A 15,975-nucleotide genomic window follows, 5' to 3' on the forward strand; every position below is an offset into this window, starting at 1 on the left:
CCAATAACGAATCTTGTTTCTGGAGCAACTTTGGAAGTTACTGCTGTATGGGACTAGAGAGTGCTATTGTTAGCAGCTATCCACAACTGCAGTATCAGAACACCGTGCAATATCATTTGGTGTAGAAAGAGATTATTAGGTAAGACTTGGAAGGATAGGAAGAGAACAGATTATTGCTGTTCAGATAAGATGACGATTAAAATTATACTCTAGATCAGATGAACAAACTGTACTCCATTTTCCTTGGTTGAACTCTTGGGAAGGCTTTAGCTGTTTTCCTTTTTTCATAAAATATGTGACAGCAAATATTCATTGGAGACCTTTTCCTGTTACAAGAGTTGTCTTTTTCTCTACCAAACAGATAGGAGATCTTTTTATTAAGTGTTGTAAGAACACATATATCCATCCTAAGTACTAGATATGTAAAGCACTGCCACAGAAGTGCAGTATTATGAAGCATTCCAAAAGTAGAGGCTTTGGTCGCTTTGCTGCTTTCAGGTGATACACCCAGTGCGTTCTTGTATTGACCACCTTTGCTTACTATCTTTTTTCTAACCTAGGGCCACAGTGAACATACTTTCTCTGACTGTGTGTACACTTCTTAATTCTTGACGTTCCTTTAAACAGTTGGCTTGTAGTGGTTCGCAGATAAGCAGTACTGGCTTAAAGCAGTTAAGAATCGGTCATTTTGCATATTTGACAAGGAATTGCCTCATTCTGCTATATTATGCTCATGATACCCAGCTCCATTTAAATTTGTCATTTCTATCGCTAGAGATTTTAACACACCCAGTTCAGCATTCTCTAGCTTTGCTGAACAGGCTTCTGGTTAGGTTAAATAAAAATTCTAGTGTGATTATGTGACTATGGTTTGTAGAAGTACAGTCCACATAAAGTTATGTAACACGTTAAGGGTTATCTAATGTTAAAATGCATATCCTGAAACTCCATCCTATGATCATACAAAATTTTTGCTTGTGTGTAGAATGTATCAGCAATTTCTGTAAGCAATCAAACTTCAGTCTCACTCTGAACTGCCTTACTGATTAATGCATGACCATGTGGTTTATGAATAGGATTCACAAGGTAAGGTTTCAGTCTCACCACTTGCTCTCTGACTCTTTACGTGTCCTTCCCCACGAAAGACAAATTCAGACAGTCTTCTATATTTTAAAGCTTTGACTCTGTCTACATTATATTTTATATTGATCTGGAATTTTTCACTCCTTCATCTTTAGTGGGCTTTGCAAACTCCAAACCATGTTGCTTCTTAGTCGATTCCTTCTATTTAGATTCTGAGTATTTATTGCAATATTCTCTTTCTTAGATGTTGATTTGATTCCCTGAATAAAGGCTTAAACCTGAAAGCATGTTTAGTTTCCTTTGCACATCTTTATTCCCAGTTATAAATATCTTCTAAAAAGAGTGGCTAAAACATTAAATTTCTCTGCCAGGGAAGATGTGTTTGCTTTAGGGGGGAAAAAATCCTTCTAACTATTTATGGAATGTAAAGAAATATTATTTTCCTTTCAAGACAGTTTTTCTAAACAACCTTTTGGAAGAAGAAAAATATTTTAATTGCATACTTGGTTAATAAAAACCATGCTAATTTCACTTTCTGGTTTTGAAGCAGTAGTTAAGGTACAGTCATTCCACTGTCTCCTGCTTTAAACTATTCCTTTTTTTTTTTTTTTTTTTCCCAAAACTGATACTTACTTTATGAATATGTTTTCTCAACAAAATATCCTGATTAGATAAAAGCAATTTTTTTTTCACCTTGGTTTCTGGTGCTTTTTATGTTCTTCCTGCTGTTCTTAAAATCCTCTTACTTTTCCCAAAATGGACTAGCCACTGCAGGGGTGGTTTTTTTCCTGCAGTGAGTAAAATCGGGTTGTTGAGGAGGAAAGGAAGAGAAGGAAATTAGGGGAGATAAAGTTACAAATCTGAAGAAATCCTGACTTTATTAATTCTGCTGTTCCTGAAACAACTTATGGAAATGTTTAGTATTTATGGACTGGTAAAGTAATAAAAAATCAAAGTGAATCTTAAGATTCAAGCAATGTTAACAACAGACATACACATGAAGACTAACATGAAATCTGTGAATATCTAAGGGAACTTTACTGTTAAATAGAATCATTGTGACGCAAATCCAAAACTTTTTGACTCACCTCATTATGAAACATGAAATCTTCATTTTTAGGAATCCGTGTCATTTTTATGAACCCATCTAATTTTCATTTTTGTTTTGAATTACAAAGGGGTTGTATTTTCAGTGGAGTTCTTTCGATTTAGGGTTTTTTTCTTCTTCATTCCCTTGCAGTCTGTTCTACATCAGTTTTTGGCAGACACAGAAGTCAAATGGAAATCTAGATATGCTGCAAAGGGGGCATAATCCTATTCATAAATCATGTATCTGTAAATACAGGTGCTTCAGAAAGATATTACCAAAAAGAAAAACCCCACCCCTGTTCAGATTTTTGTTGAATTTATTATTTAGTCCAAAACATTTCATGAAAGAAATTTCATGTCTCCCAATTTGCTGTGAATTGAAAGGTGTCAACAGAAGAGTAAATAGGTCGTAGTACAAAAATAGATATTTTGCCCTGAGCCAGTCTAATAAATCTACAGGAGAAGGCAGTTCCTTTTACCATGATTCTTCTTTCATTAGCTTCAGCTGTCTTCCTTTGTTGCATGCTTAATTAAAAAAACAATCCTGATCTTTGATGGTCTTTACTGGAAAGTTTATCTTCAACTCAGAACAGTTAAGTGTAAAACAAAACCATCGTGAATTAATTTTGGGCAATACACAGATTCAGTTATGGAATCGAAAATGCGCTTTACCCGTAAAATAACTCTTCATAAGAAATTCTCTGTAAAACCTTTGATTTACTGACCCAGTTTTACAAAAGGAGGGGTTTGGTTTTTTCTGATTTGTAGTCATTAGTTTTATTGCTGAACTGATGTAGCAGGGGGTATAACAGTTGAATGAAGTAATTGCTTCCTAATACTTAAGACTTTTGAATCTTTCTTCACCTGCTGTCATTAGAAGCAAAATTTAAGGCTATTACTGAATAGATAATTTGTATACTTTTAAAAATTACAGAATCATTTAAGAAAATGATTAGACAATGGATGACTTCCATACACAATTATTTTTATGCGTAAGTATAATGCGTGTAAGAAAAAAAGCAAACTACTAACATACCATTTTTCCTGCCTCAATATTTGACATAGTTTTATGGTGGCAGTGTACCGAATTGCCTGAGAAAATACATATAATTTTTATTTTACCATTACAGTCATTTTTAGTGACACTCTTTTCCATGAAAGTGCAATTTTGTTCAGTCTGTATTTTTGCAAAATTTTATACAATTCAAAACAAGTAGCATTGAAATGTTTTGACACCAAAAATTGTGGAATTTCTTTTGCATAAAAATACTCAAAATTTAGTGTTCTCTCTTTCATTCAAGATAAAATTAATTTACAGCTGTTCTTGTGAAATGGAAATTCCATTTTGCAGACAGTTTTAACCACTGATGAGAGTTATGTTAATTGCAATTAATTGTTTCCTTGCTCATATGAACAAGCTCTGTGTGTGTTCTGAGCTCTCTGTGTTTAGGTAATCCTGGAACTTTTTTAACAGTAACAGAATTTTTGTTTCTGTATTTCATTGTTTGTTTAGGTTTTGAGATTAGGCCTTTTTCTAGTCAACTCGCTGTTATATTTTCTCTCAGACTTTTCTTACATTTTGCTTTTTACCAAGGTTGCTGAGCTAAGGGATTTTTGTTCGGATATATTGTTTCTTTTTTGCACAATTCTGTCAAAATATTTCTTGCTATCTACACACGTCTTCTTCCTGTCACTTAAATGGACTTATGAGATAGGCAACAATATAGGTTTAAGTAATTGGGAGTGTACCAGAATATTAAAAACAGAAGAAACTTGATAGAGGGAAAAAAGACATCCTGAAGTTACTTGATACAGCAGCTCTTTATGGAGTTCACCTCTCACTGTTCTGGTTCTGTCCCTGATATGGCTAAGTAGCAACTGTTCCTTTTTGCTCAGCCCTTTCAGTCACTTAGCTCTTGCATTTTTCAAGTATTTTTCCTTGTCTTCTTGCTTTTCCATTCTTTATTTGCTGTTTATTATGACATTTCTCTGCTGTTTGTTAAAATAAGAAATTCCACTAAATAATAGGAATCTAATTTTATTTATGTATATATAGAATAGAATTTGTGATACTTCATGTACCATTCTTATAGAAATACTTTCATTATTCAAGTTCACTGTAACCAGATACAATTAATCTGTTCTGCTTGTATTTAGCTGACTTTATATTTTGAATTGTCAGCTTAAGAAAGGAGTTTGTTTGTTTGTTTGTTTGTTTTTACTCTAACCTGTATGAAATCATAAATATGATCCAAGTAGATGAGACAATTTCCAAAGGCTTTGTAGATTTATAATAGAAATGTAGTAATTCTGTAAATAAAAAATGTGGAGAAAGCTGCCAGCTTCTCTTTTGCATCATGAATTTTTTTTATTGTCATATCTGAAAATACGTTCACTTTTACGAAGCCAACAGAATATGAAGACAGATTCAGTAATTCCTTTTCTATAGCGACTTACAGTGTCTCCGTAGTACTAGGTGTTCTAAAATGAAATGGGATTCCCAGTATGTTTTTTCAAATAATAGCTGTTAGGCATTGGCACTGATGCCCAAACTCTGGAAACAATTGGAAGCATTGTGTGGGTTTTGGATGGGTAGATTTATTTCTGTCTTTCAATGTAAAATTGGTTCAGTTCCCCTAACAAGATGGTGTAAGCATACATTGTTTTCCCTGCGTGTGAAGAATGGGTTTGGTGTGAACTCTGGAAAACCTTTCGCTCCTATTGTGTTGACGTAATTCAGGGATTTGGAGTGAGTTTAAGTTTTGAGTTCTGGTTAGTTGATTACAATTAAATGGCAGAAAAAATTGGTTTTCACTGTAAGTCTAATTATAAAACATTTTTGATAATGTATTTCATAATTCATTGGTTGTAGTAATCGGTACCTTTCACTGTTTTTTTCCTTGAGTCTCTTCAAATACTGTCTGAGGTTTGAACACCCTAACACGTGACTTTTTGTTGTAAGTTCATTTTCTCATACATCTTTAGTATGCTAAACTGAATCACTTAAAACTATCCAAGAAAGATATTTTACATTTTAAAGTTGATTTGACATTTTACATTCTTAATTAGTTCGTAACTTACTCCTTTTTCATATAGGACACTTGTAAAACTGGTAATTGCTCCTTAGAGAAGATGGTATTCTTTCAATGGCCTGTTGCATTTTTCTTATTTTTTAATGAAATAACTTCAAATGTTTTAGTGATACCTTTTTCCTTTCCTCAACAGTTATCAAAATCTTGCTAATGTGATGGCATAAACTAGTCAAAAGGAGATCGGATTACATCATGGATATCAGCAATGGTGACTGATAGTATTACAGTGGCGCAGTGGGAATCTGCTATATCACATGTCAGAAGTTTATATTTCTTTTACTTTTATGATGGTAAGAGTTTTCTTTACTAAATTAACAATAACTTCTAGAATTCTTATGTAAGGTTTATTTCTTTAGAAAGTAACATAAATCAACAAGATTTTGATATCTTGCGTATTGTTTTTAATGTGTGTTGAGTTCAGCAGTAATTACTCACCACAGTGTACATTGGAATTTGATTTATTTTGCTTATTGTTGTCCATTTGAAATGTTGGCTATTGTTCCTTATTTGTGATAGCTTTAAATAGAACAATCTAAGTAAAATGGACTGCATAAATGACCTGTTTGTCATGTTTGTTTTCATCCCCAAATGAGAATTTTATCCAGCCAGTATCGGGCTTATGTGTGAACGGTGAGAATATACCAGCAAGTTTATCCATACAGAAAATGAGTATGAAGAGCCATTGTATACAATACATAGTTACATTTTCTTTACCTCTTCAACTCCACCATTGATGTTTTGCCAATTCACTGTCTTTGCCTTACTCTCTTTTCTCATAAGACCGAGTTCATTGAACATCTTGCACTTTGTCCTGCGCTACTGCTGTTACTGGGACAAAGTGGAAGGTAGTGCACCACAAGTTCTCTAACTGTACTTTCAGGAATGCAAGCAGCGTGCCTTCCTGGCACTAATGTAAGGCAGCAGGAATGGCTGATTAGCAGGAGGGGTATAGCCCTACATACACAACTCAGCTTTGGGAACATTTGAAATTTCTGTATTGTAGCTGCTTTTTTTGTTACACAGTTACAAAGCCCTTCATTATTCTGACAGTTTTATAAAGGAGACATGCTTCAAAAAAAAAAAATCACTTTCTGTGGTTTGACCAGGCCACTCCTCTCTTTGCAGGCAGGTTGCTAGTGTTGCTTTTCAGTTAGTGTACAGCTGAGACGTGTGCTGCTGCTCAAGTGCATTCCCCAGCTGGAAGAGTGGCTAGGGCTGGCCATACTTCTGTAACAGGAGAGCGGGCATGTTTTCTCTTCCTTTACCCTGGGTTTTAGAGCTGTAAGTTGCTTGGTTTAAGTGTAGGGAAGATTGCAGACCATCTGCGAGGAAGAGTGCATGACTTCAGTCTTACAAATGCAGTGCTTTTGACATGTAGGCCTTCTACTACTGCAGCACATTTGGAATGTGCTTTGGCCTTCCTCCCATGGCATAGCCTAGAAAAAAAAAACAGGAAAGAGTCTCTTCTGGCTTAGAAGCTTGTGGCCTGTTAGGGGTCTGTTCAGAGCTTCCTGGAAGCAGAACTGGTCCTCCTTGTGAAGCTCAGAATTGCCACATTTGTTATACGCTGTATGAAGAACCTGTCTTGCAGCTGGAAAATGACCCCAAGACAGTGCTATGATCAAATAATTTTTATCTGAAAAAGCCATGCAACTAAGGGATGGCAATAATGAATTTGTAAGGGGGATGTGTTGCTGAATTGAAGCTTGCATTTTTTTTATGGGTGGTTGAGTCACATTTACAGAGTTCTGTTCTGTCCTAGCCAAATTCGAACTGTTTTTAACTGGCATTAGTGGTGTGGTTTTTATTTGGGGGGTTGAGTTTTTCAGAATGTATGTAGATGTAGAATGTATGTATATGTAGAAGAGCAAAGATCCTTGTAAATTAGAAATCAACTTTATTTTCAATTAATTACTACAGTTGTGTTTTTAAGTATTAGCCAGTTGAAGGCCTCCTGTCTTTATTCACATTTATGGTTTGGACTGGGTCGGATCCTTACGTGATGCTTCTGATGCTGAGTACTATGGAATTCTGTATTTTCCGGTTTATGCTTGAGACTTTACAACAAAGCTTTTTTTTTCAGTTGGGATGAAAGAAACTGTTGTCCATCTTATCTGAATCACGCTATATACTGTTCATTTGGAGCTTAATTACTGTATGTTTACAGTATATTGTTCTTTGACTATAGCCAGGATACTATTATGAGGTATAGTTTTGCTATTGTATTTAAAAATAACTTCTGATTCAAATCTATCTGTGCTGTTTGTATCAGCAAAACTTACCTTCAGCTTGTCTGTTTCCCAGTTTAAAAGCTAGCAAGATGAATTGTATAGCTATGGCGCTTTCAAATGCTGCTAGAACCAGAAGCTGCTTGAGAGAGGAAAGAGGTAGTCATGAAAGTCTGTTGCTGTCATTTTCTGGTTCTGAGCCATGTTTTCACAGCCCCATTGCTTAACCAGTAACAGAAGACATTATTGTAGGGAGCTGGGAATATAGTTGTTGCCTCCTTTAAGACTGTTCTGCTTCCTACAGACTTTGCTTTAATATCCTGAAGATTCTTCTCTCATGATAAGAATTGCAAAGTTTATCTTGTGTTTTTGAACTTAGTATAGCTTTGTAATATTTTGCTGCCCTAGAAGTGTGTCAGGAAACTTACCCTTTTAGGTAGTGCGGGATGAATGCAGGAGAGGGACTTTATTATCATGTCTTGGACATTAGATCATTGGGACTTTCATATATTGTTAGCAAGCATTAACAATTATTTAAGTGTATACCATAGTTTTTCATTTCACTATTCCATAACTGACTTATGTCTAATTTACAGCTTTAAATTATAAATTCAATTTACTTCAATTTTTTCCAGTCACGGATTACTACCAATAATAATTAGGCTGAGACTAATATTTATATTCAGTGATTTTCAGTTTACAGGCTTTTTGATAACAAAATTGAATGTTATTGGATTTATTTTTAGCATTGTTATGGTTATGTAGAAGTATTTTAGTCTTGACCATTAGCTGTATCTATAGCTATGACCACTATCTATACCAAGCAATACTTTTAGCCTGCATTATACCAAACATTAAACAGGCGGTGTAGTAATTACTGTTAATTGAGTGTCAAACAGAATTGTACTCCTGAAGATGTGTATTGGTCTTGTCCTGTTTGTTGAAAATGCCAATGTTCCCTATCTTTTCTGCTCTAGGACCAACTTATGCCTAAATAGTAGCTATATGAGAATTTGTGCTCTCATTTTTCTCCTCTTGTTGATGAAGATGAAAAATACCTATTGAAACAGTTTTCCTGTTTGTCATTGTCTACCTTTCTAAATAGCATGTAATAGGTTTGATTCCATACTTAAAATCTTGAGTCTTCACATCATATGTCAGCTAAACTGGCTGCTGAAATCTGGAATTTGGGTAGATGGAAAAGGGAGCGTATGGCATCATGTACAAAAGTGAATCTATTCAATATCATGGATATTATGACGGCTTCGTGGTGATGTACAGTTTGACACACTGAATTTTTAAAGGTGGAATGAATAGAAGAGGGATAACACTGAACCGATTTCTATAAAAATGTTATTTTGAGATTGGGCAAATTGAGTACTCCTGCATTTCAGAGTGAAATTTCAAATATGGACACTCAGACTGGATGTTTTAAACTTAGGTTTGAATCTGAATTTACTGAAATTTGAGGTACATGGTGATTCATCCCACCACCATATGAAAAATATAAAAATGTGAAGAAGGCTCAGAGGACAGCCTTCTAATACCAAAGAGGAGATTAGTGAGAAGACAGAGCCAGGCTTGTTGTTGAGGTAAATGGTGCAAAAATGAGACAATGGTCATAAATGGAAATAGGGAAGGCTCTGCCTGGATGTAAGAAGAAATATTGTCACTGTAAGGATAATTAAACACTAGAACAGGTTGCTGAGAGAAGCTGCGGAATATCTATACTTGGAGGTTTTCAAGACCCAACTAGACAAAGCCCTATGAAACCTCATCTGAATTTTTTGTATGATTTTATGATTCTATTTCAGGCATTTTGTTTCAGTTTGTTTTTACTATTAATGAGTTAACTGGTTTTACTGGCATGATTTTTTTTAATCATCTGTTAAATTAGAATTGCAGTTCTATTTTGCTATTTATGAATGATTTGTTTTTAGGCTTAAGCAACAAATGATTAAAAAATTAAAATATTATTTTAATGGTGTGCACCTTAATACGTGGAATCATTTAACTGGAAACTGTGGGATTTAAGAATGTGATCCGATACCTCTCATCTGAATAGACAGATAATAATACCACTACAATATATTCTATGTACAGTACCTAAAAAATAGTGTCTTTTAGTAACTGGAGCATTCCAGCTCTACATAATATACCATTATCAATGATATTCACATACCGGTCTTAAAGTCAGAAAAAACATAAATACCAAGTCAACTACTTCAGAGCTTGGATGGAAATTTTTTTTAGTATCCTAATTTGTTGGCACAGGAAGAAGTGGTATTAATATTTAGCGTAAACATACTCAGTCTTCCACTACATACATTTGTGGCAATATATTCTTCAGAATTTCTGTGTCTGTAGGTGTTTTTCTCACATACTTTTTTTCATCATTTTGTCTTGTTCTGTTTTTTTTTTTTTTTGAAGGTTTCCCAATGAGTGGAGCATGATGAACATACTTTAGGGACTTGCCATAGTATGGCTGCTTCTCGATCTACTCGTGTTACAAGATCAACAGTGGGTTTAAATGGTTTAGATGAAAACTTCTGTGGTCGAACATTAAGAAACCGTAGTATTGCTCATCCAGAGGAAGTTTCACCTCATCCTCAAGTAAGATCAAGGTCACCAAAGAAGAGACCAGAGTCTGTGCAAGCTCAGAAGGGAAGTAACGGCGGAAGAACTACTGACTTGAAACAGCAGAGTGCTCGGGAATCATGGGTGAGCCCTAGAAAGAGGGGGCTGTCTACTTCAGAAAAAGATAATGCTGATAAACAAACTGTGGAAAATTGTGAAAAAAGACAAGCAGAACCTGTATCACCGGTTTTGAAAAGAATTAAGCGCTGTCTTCGTTCAGAGGCACCCAACAGTTCAGAAGAAGACTTGCCTACTAAAACAGAGAAGGAATCATTGGAGCGTAAAAGCTTAGTGTCGGACAATGATGCAGTCTCTCCAGGGACTAAGCGAGCTTGTCGATGTCTTATATTGGATGATTGTGACAAAAGGGAAGTTAAAAAGGTGAACGTTTGTGCGGAAGGATTTAATAACTCTGCAATAGTTGAAGAGATTGCAGGCTATCAGACTGTCAATGGAGTTGGAGAGAGAGACTCAAATTCTCTAAACTGTGATGACTGTCAGCTTGATGGGAACGCTAAGCAAAATAGTGCTGGTTCCTGTATGCCCAAGGACAAAACAGTAGCAGAAAATGGAAATGCATTTGCCCATTCTTCATTGTTGCTTAATAGCAGCAAGGAGGACAGTGTTGTAGACCATTATGTGCCTTGCACAAACTCTCAAGAACAGGTAAAGTTAGAGGACCACAAAATAATAAATGACTGCTTGCCTGAGGAGCATGCTAATCAGGCAAATGAGCCAGCTACAGGGTCCTTTTCTGAAATCCAGTCATCTTTGTTAAGGGATTCTGAGGAGGAAGTAGATGTAGTAGGAGATAGTAGTGCCTCTAAGGAACAGTGTGCTGAAAACACCAATAGCAACCCGAATACTCATCATGATAGTACATCAATCTCAGGTGAACCTGAACCACATTCTTCTGTGCTGGACTGTGTTTCAGCTCAAATGACATCTATGTCAGAACTTCAAGAACACAGATACACGTTGAGAACTTCACCACGAAGGGCTGCCCCTGCTAGAAGTAGCCCTACTAAAAATAACTCTCCTTGTAGAGAAAATGGACAGGTTGAGGAAAATAATCTTAGTCCCACTGAAAAGAATGTACCTGTAGGTATTAATAATATCAATGGATCTCCCAAAAACTCTGAAGAAATTAAACAGAATGAAAAAGAGAGAATTTGTAACACTGGAGATCATGGGAGTGACGGACTAAGAAAGCCACTTTCTGAGGCTAGGCTTGTTGCTGGATATATACCAACTGCCAAAGAGAGTGCCAACATCCACACTGCAGAGGATGATGAGGAAGAGCCTGATGTGTATTACTTTGAATCAGATCATGTGGCATTGAAACACAACAAAGAGTATGTGTAACTATGGTAACCATGAATTCTGCTTTTGTTTCTTACCAAAAATATATAAATTAATACGTATTTAAAGTAACTTCACAAAAACTTAAGTGCTTTATAATTTTCATACTCTTCAGTCTTCATTTTTCTTCCTTGTTTCTACCCCAAACAAAATTAAACTCTATTTAATATGCAGTATGGTACAGCAATATGGTTTATACATTTCTAACAATGTGAGTTCTTTAGCCAGAAATTGGTTTCGAAACACATCTGTTATCTTTTTTTTCTCTAGAAAACTAGCTGGAAACAAAACCAAAGGATTTATAACCCTTAATTAGAAAGATTTCAACTATTTATCAGCATATCTAGTAGATGCAGCACATACTGTTTATGAAATTATCATTCTGTTGTACATAGAATTTACATGGGTAGCCACTAAAATAGATTAGGCATCTTTTTTCAGTGGCATGGGAAGGACTTACCATTATCATGTTAAGGAAGGTAAATTAGTCAAATGCAGTAATTTGAAAACTTTCTCCAGCATAAGTGTCATGTCTGTGTCAGTGTTTATATTCATTTAATGTAAATATTTACACATTCTAATAATTATTGGAAAAGAGTTATGATTTGTTTTTATATTTATCATGTGAATGTCAGAAGTAGAACTATAGTAATTGTATCTGTGATACCTGTGAGAGTGGTTCTTGAAACAGAAGGGCACTCTTCTCGACGAAGAAAATTTGCCTTCAAGTGACAGATCAGATCATAGCTTTTATCACGCACTCTTTGTAACGCTGTTTTGACTTCCTGTGTTTTGCTGTTCAGTAGACGGTTCTGAATACTGAAAGGCCAAATGCACGTGATCTTCAGTTTTCTTCATATGAAGAACTAAAGTCATGGCTGGTAGTTTTTGTAAATAATCATAGCACAGTGATTATGAACCTGAGGTGCAAGACGCACATGATTGTCTAATCCAGCAAAAGTTTGAGTATTTTGGGGGGTATTAGAGCTGTATTATTTCTATAGTGAAATTTTGTTCAATATCAGATATGAATAAATTATTTTAATTGCAGAAAACTGTGAATTAGAGCATGGATCACACAAACAATCATGTTACAATAATAATGAAATATCTGTGGTTACAGCAATAAGTCTAAGGTGTATAGGGATTTTTCCTGGTAGGTAGAGAGAAGATTGTAAATTTAACTGCATGACTGCTGTTTTCTAAGTTGTTAATAGAAAAATTGGCTGTAGTGTTGTGGGGTTTTTATATATATATATAGGATCACTTTACTAGTAGTGTTAGTACAAAGATAATAGTAATGTAACTTTATTTGGTATTTATTTGGGAAAATATTATGAAGAACAGATCAGATTTTTAGATGCAGCATCTATTTTAATTTCTTTCAAATTAAATGTACAAAACAGTTTTTTTTTCCTTCTAATCAAAATCTACAACTTAATGTAAATGCTGGAAAAATAAAGGTAATTTTTCTAGTCCTGTATTTAAACAAACAAAAATGTAAAATGTTCTCAGACAATTTCAGGCAAACACCCTCGTGTTAGCCTTTGAATGTAAACAGTTGCTCTGAAAATATGACTAGTTGTTCAGTTCAGCAGCCTGTATATTCAGGCTAGTTGGGAAGCTTTTGAAATTGGATATTTGTACAGATTGCCTGCAAATAGCACTTTGTAGCTTGGTACTAACTTGCTGCCTGAATGCAGAATTGCAAAAGAAATGCTATTATTTTTATTATGTCTTATATTGCACTGATTTTTGTGGCAAAAGAAGGCAAAACAAGAAGTCTCTTCTAGATCAAGGAACAATTATTCCTACTTTTCGAAGGGAAGCATGCTACTGAAGGTAGTATTACTTAGTTGGAGGTTTTTCTTCCTCCTTACAAATAATATTAATATAAGTGAACAGTTGTGGACAATATTTTTATTTTGGTTTATATTGGCAATAAAGTAAACTTAGTATTCTGAGGGTTCCTCCTGATAACAGGATCCTTCTGAAGAACTTCAAATCTGTATTTAGGTATTCAAGTGTGCAGTTATTCTTTATCTGTAACTTTGTAGTTCAAGAATTAATCAAATCAGCATGTAGCGTATGTATGCAATACATTCTCTTTCAGATTTAAACAATATCAAAGTTCAGTAGAGGATTCTCCCAATTCTGGTGTTACCATTTTTGAACAATGTCTTGATGATACTCTTGTTTTCTCTCATCTGGTGTTTATTTTCTAAGACATTAAAGTAAAACAAAGGCTTTAGCAGAAATGTTTTTTCTAATTAGTCAGATGTGAAGAATTCCACGGTGCCCATGCTAGCAGGTAAGGGCTATTAGTTTGGCACGTGATGCTTTTGGCTGAGGAAAGTATGCTGGTATTTTCTTTATCAGGTCTGTAAATGCTACACAATTACATTTTTCTATTCTCCATCAATTAGTGATTAAACCTGTGGATGATTTCCATTTTTTTTCTGACTTGTATTTCTCTTCTTAAAAAGCAAATTCAGAGAGCCATTAGCATCTTGGCTAGTTTGAGGAGGCAGATTTCTTGAAGGTGACGCTTGATATCATTCTTTGGATCTTCCACAGAGGAAAAAAAATAATATTCTTCTGTGCTGTAGCAGCAGTTTGTCGTGTTTGTAAAGACTCAGTATTTCTTGTCTTATTACATAACTTGATTACATACATATTCATACAGCTGACTTTCACCCTTGAAGAAATTGTTGTAAGAGTGATAAAACATGAATGCACCAAAACTTTCAACAGCTGTTAATAAGACTTGCTACAAGAAAAACAAGCAAATATGTATTGTGATATTTTTGTGCAATTTTATGTTGTTTTTTGAATGTTGCCATGTTCAAGCAATATATATTAATATTTCTGGGAAAACTGCATGATACAATAGGAAAAATAATTACCACAAAAAGTGAGGTGATTGTAGAATATTATTATTCTGAGAGAAGGTTGAAATTATAGATGCTCCACAACACTTGTAATTAAATATATCCCTCCTACAAAGAAGGATCTGAGGTCTACTAAAAAGAAATTTTATCATAGCATAGACATTCACGTAGACAGTAACAGACTGATGCAGGATGTTGTATGATTGGAAAGTATTGTTAATGTTTCCGGTTATTACGGGCATATTTGTGTATTATTGTAATGCCTCTCTGAAAAATTTGATTTGGTGCATATTTGAGAATTTTGCATATATTTTCTAGCTCAGAAATCTTTGCATTTTATGTTGAGATATTTTCAAAAAAAATTGTTTAAATCCTATTACATTACTAAATTCTACAGGCTATATTTAGTGTTTTCAGTATGTCTTCTCAGTAGTTTCTAATGTATCTCACTGCTGCATCTTTTTGTCATTTAATGCTTTCTTATAGTATACTAGCTGAATTTTTTATTTTACGCAAGTTCTCAGTAAGTTTCTCCCATTGTCCTGTGTTTCATTTTGTGCTCTAAGTGATGTCTTTATTTCTTCTGTCTCTCTACTTACTCTCTTCTGAGGTTTGCCCTGTTTGGCAGAGATTAGGTTGTATGGGGGAAAATTTTTGTTCACTTTCTTCTGAGCTACTGAAGGCTCTAGATGAAAATGTGATCAAGGAATTAAGTTTTCATGTGCATACAGTGCATTATACACTGTATTTCCAGTATCCTGTAAACTGTGGTTAGCTTTATAGGGGCCATTTAGACTGGTAGGTGAGCCCATTGGAAATATGAGAGTTATGCATGAGCATTGCCTACAAGGATTAAGTTGCAAGAGCTAGGACCTTGTGTTCATTTATTAAATAAATATTTTCATTTATTGCCTTGTAATATTTAAAAAATCATAATAGTTGTACTGACATTTAAACTGAAGACAGAGATTAAAATGAAGTATTTTCACACATCCCTTAAAACCCGGTCTTGTGAATTCTTGCATATTACGGGTTGTTTTGTTGTGGGGTCCTTGGAAAGACAGAGAAGACCATGTAGGACCATAGGATCAGAGTTGGTATTTAATTGACAATTCACAGAAGTACTGTTAATTTACTTGGATGTGTTTAGCTTTTAAAGATAACATGAATGAGAGAAAGAAAAGGAGCGTCTGCGGCATTTCCTCCAGCACAGGTTTTGTATTTTGTGCCTTCACAAATGTTTCATCTAGAAGATCAGATTAAAACAGTTCTCTATAAAAGTTCATCTTACTGCACTTGACTTGTAATAGCACAGTCTGATGCAGCTTGCCATACCAATTATTTGAGAACTGTCTTAAATAGAATCTTCTTGAAATATAACTCTAAAGTGATGCCATAGCAGTCTTTTTAAATAAAATGAATTTTTAATGTTCCCTGCAGCATCTTTCTTCCCTTAACTTGGTGACGAGTTAAAAAAATTAAACTAGTTTTCATTAATATATTTTTAAGACAAAATCTCCATCTCTATCTTCATGTATATTGCTTAAGAATAAAAATATTACATCAGTATTGTAATTTATCCTCACGTGCAGA

The 15,975-nt window shown here is 34.6% G+C and overlaps 1 protein-coding gene across 7 annotated transcripts in view; it reads left to right on the forward strand.

Moving 5' to 3' along the window:
• Positions 1–15,975, forward strand: part of ZZZ3 (zinc finger ZZ-type containing 3) — a 67,838-nt gene that overhangs the window by 23,076 nt on the left and 28,787 nt on the right. For all 7 annotated transcript variants that reach the window (XM_064516064.1, XM_064516060.1, XM_064516066.1 and 4 more), the window contains exons 2-3: positions 5,398–5,554; positions 9,923–11,484. In XM_064516064.1, coding sequence (XP_064372134.1) covers positions 9,974–11,484 — 1,511 coding nt within the window. In that variant the 5' untranslated portion in view covers positions 5,398–5,554; positions 9,923–9,973. The remainder of the gene's footprint in view (positions 1–5,397; positions 5,555–9,922; positions 11,485–15,975) is intronic.

Source organism: Dromaius novaehollandiae, chromosome 8, assembly GCF_036370855.1.
Source record: "Dromaius novaehollandiae isolate bDroNov1 chromosome 8, bDroNov1.hap1, whole genome shotgun sequence".
Classification (NCBI taxonomy): Eukaryota; Metazoa; Chordata; class Aves; order Casuariiformes; family Dromaiidae; genus Dromaius; species Dromaius novaehollandiae.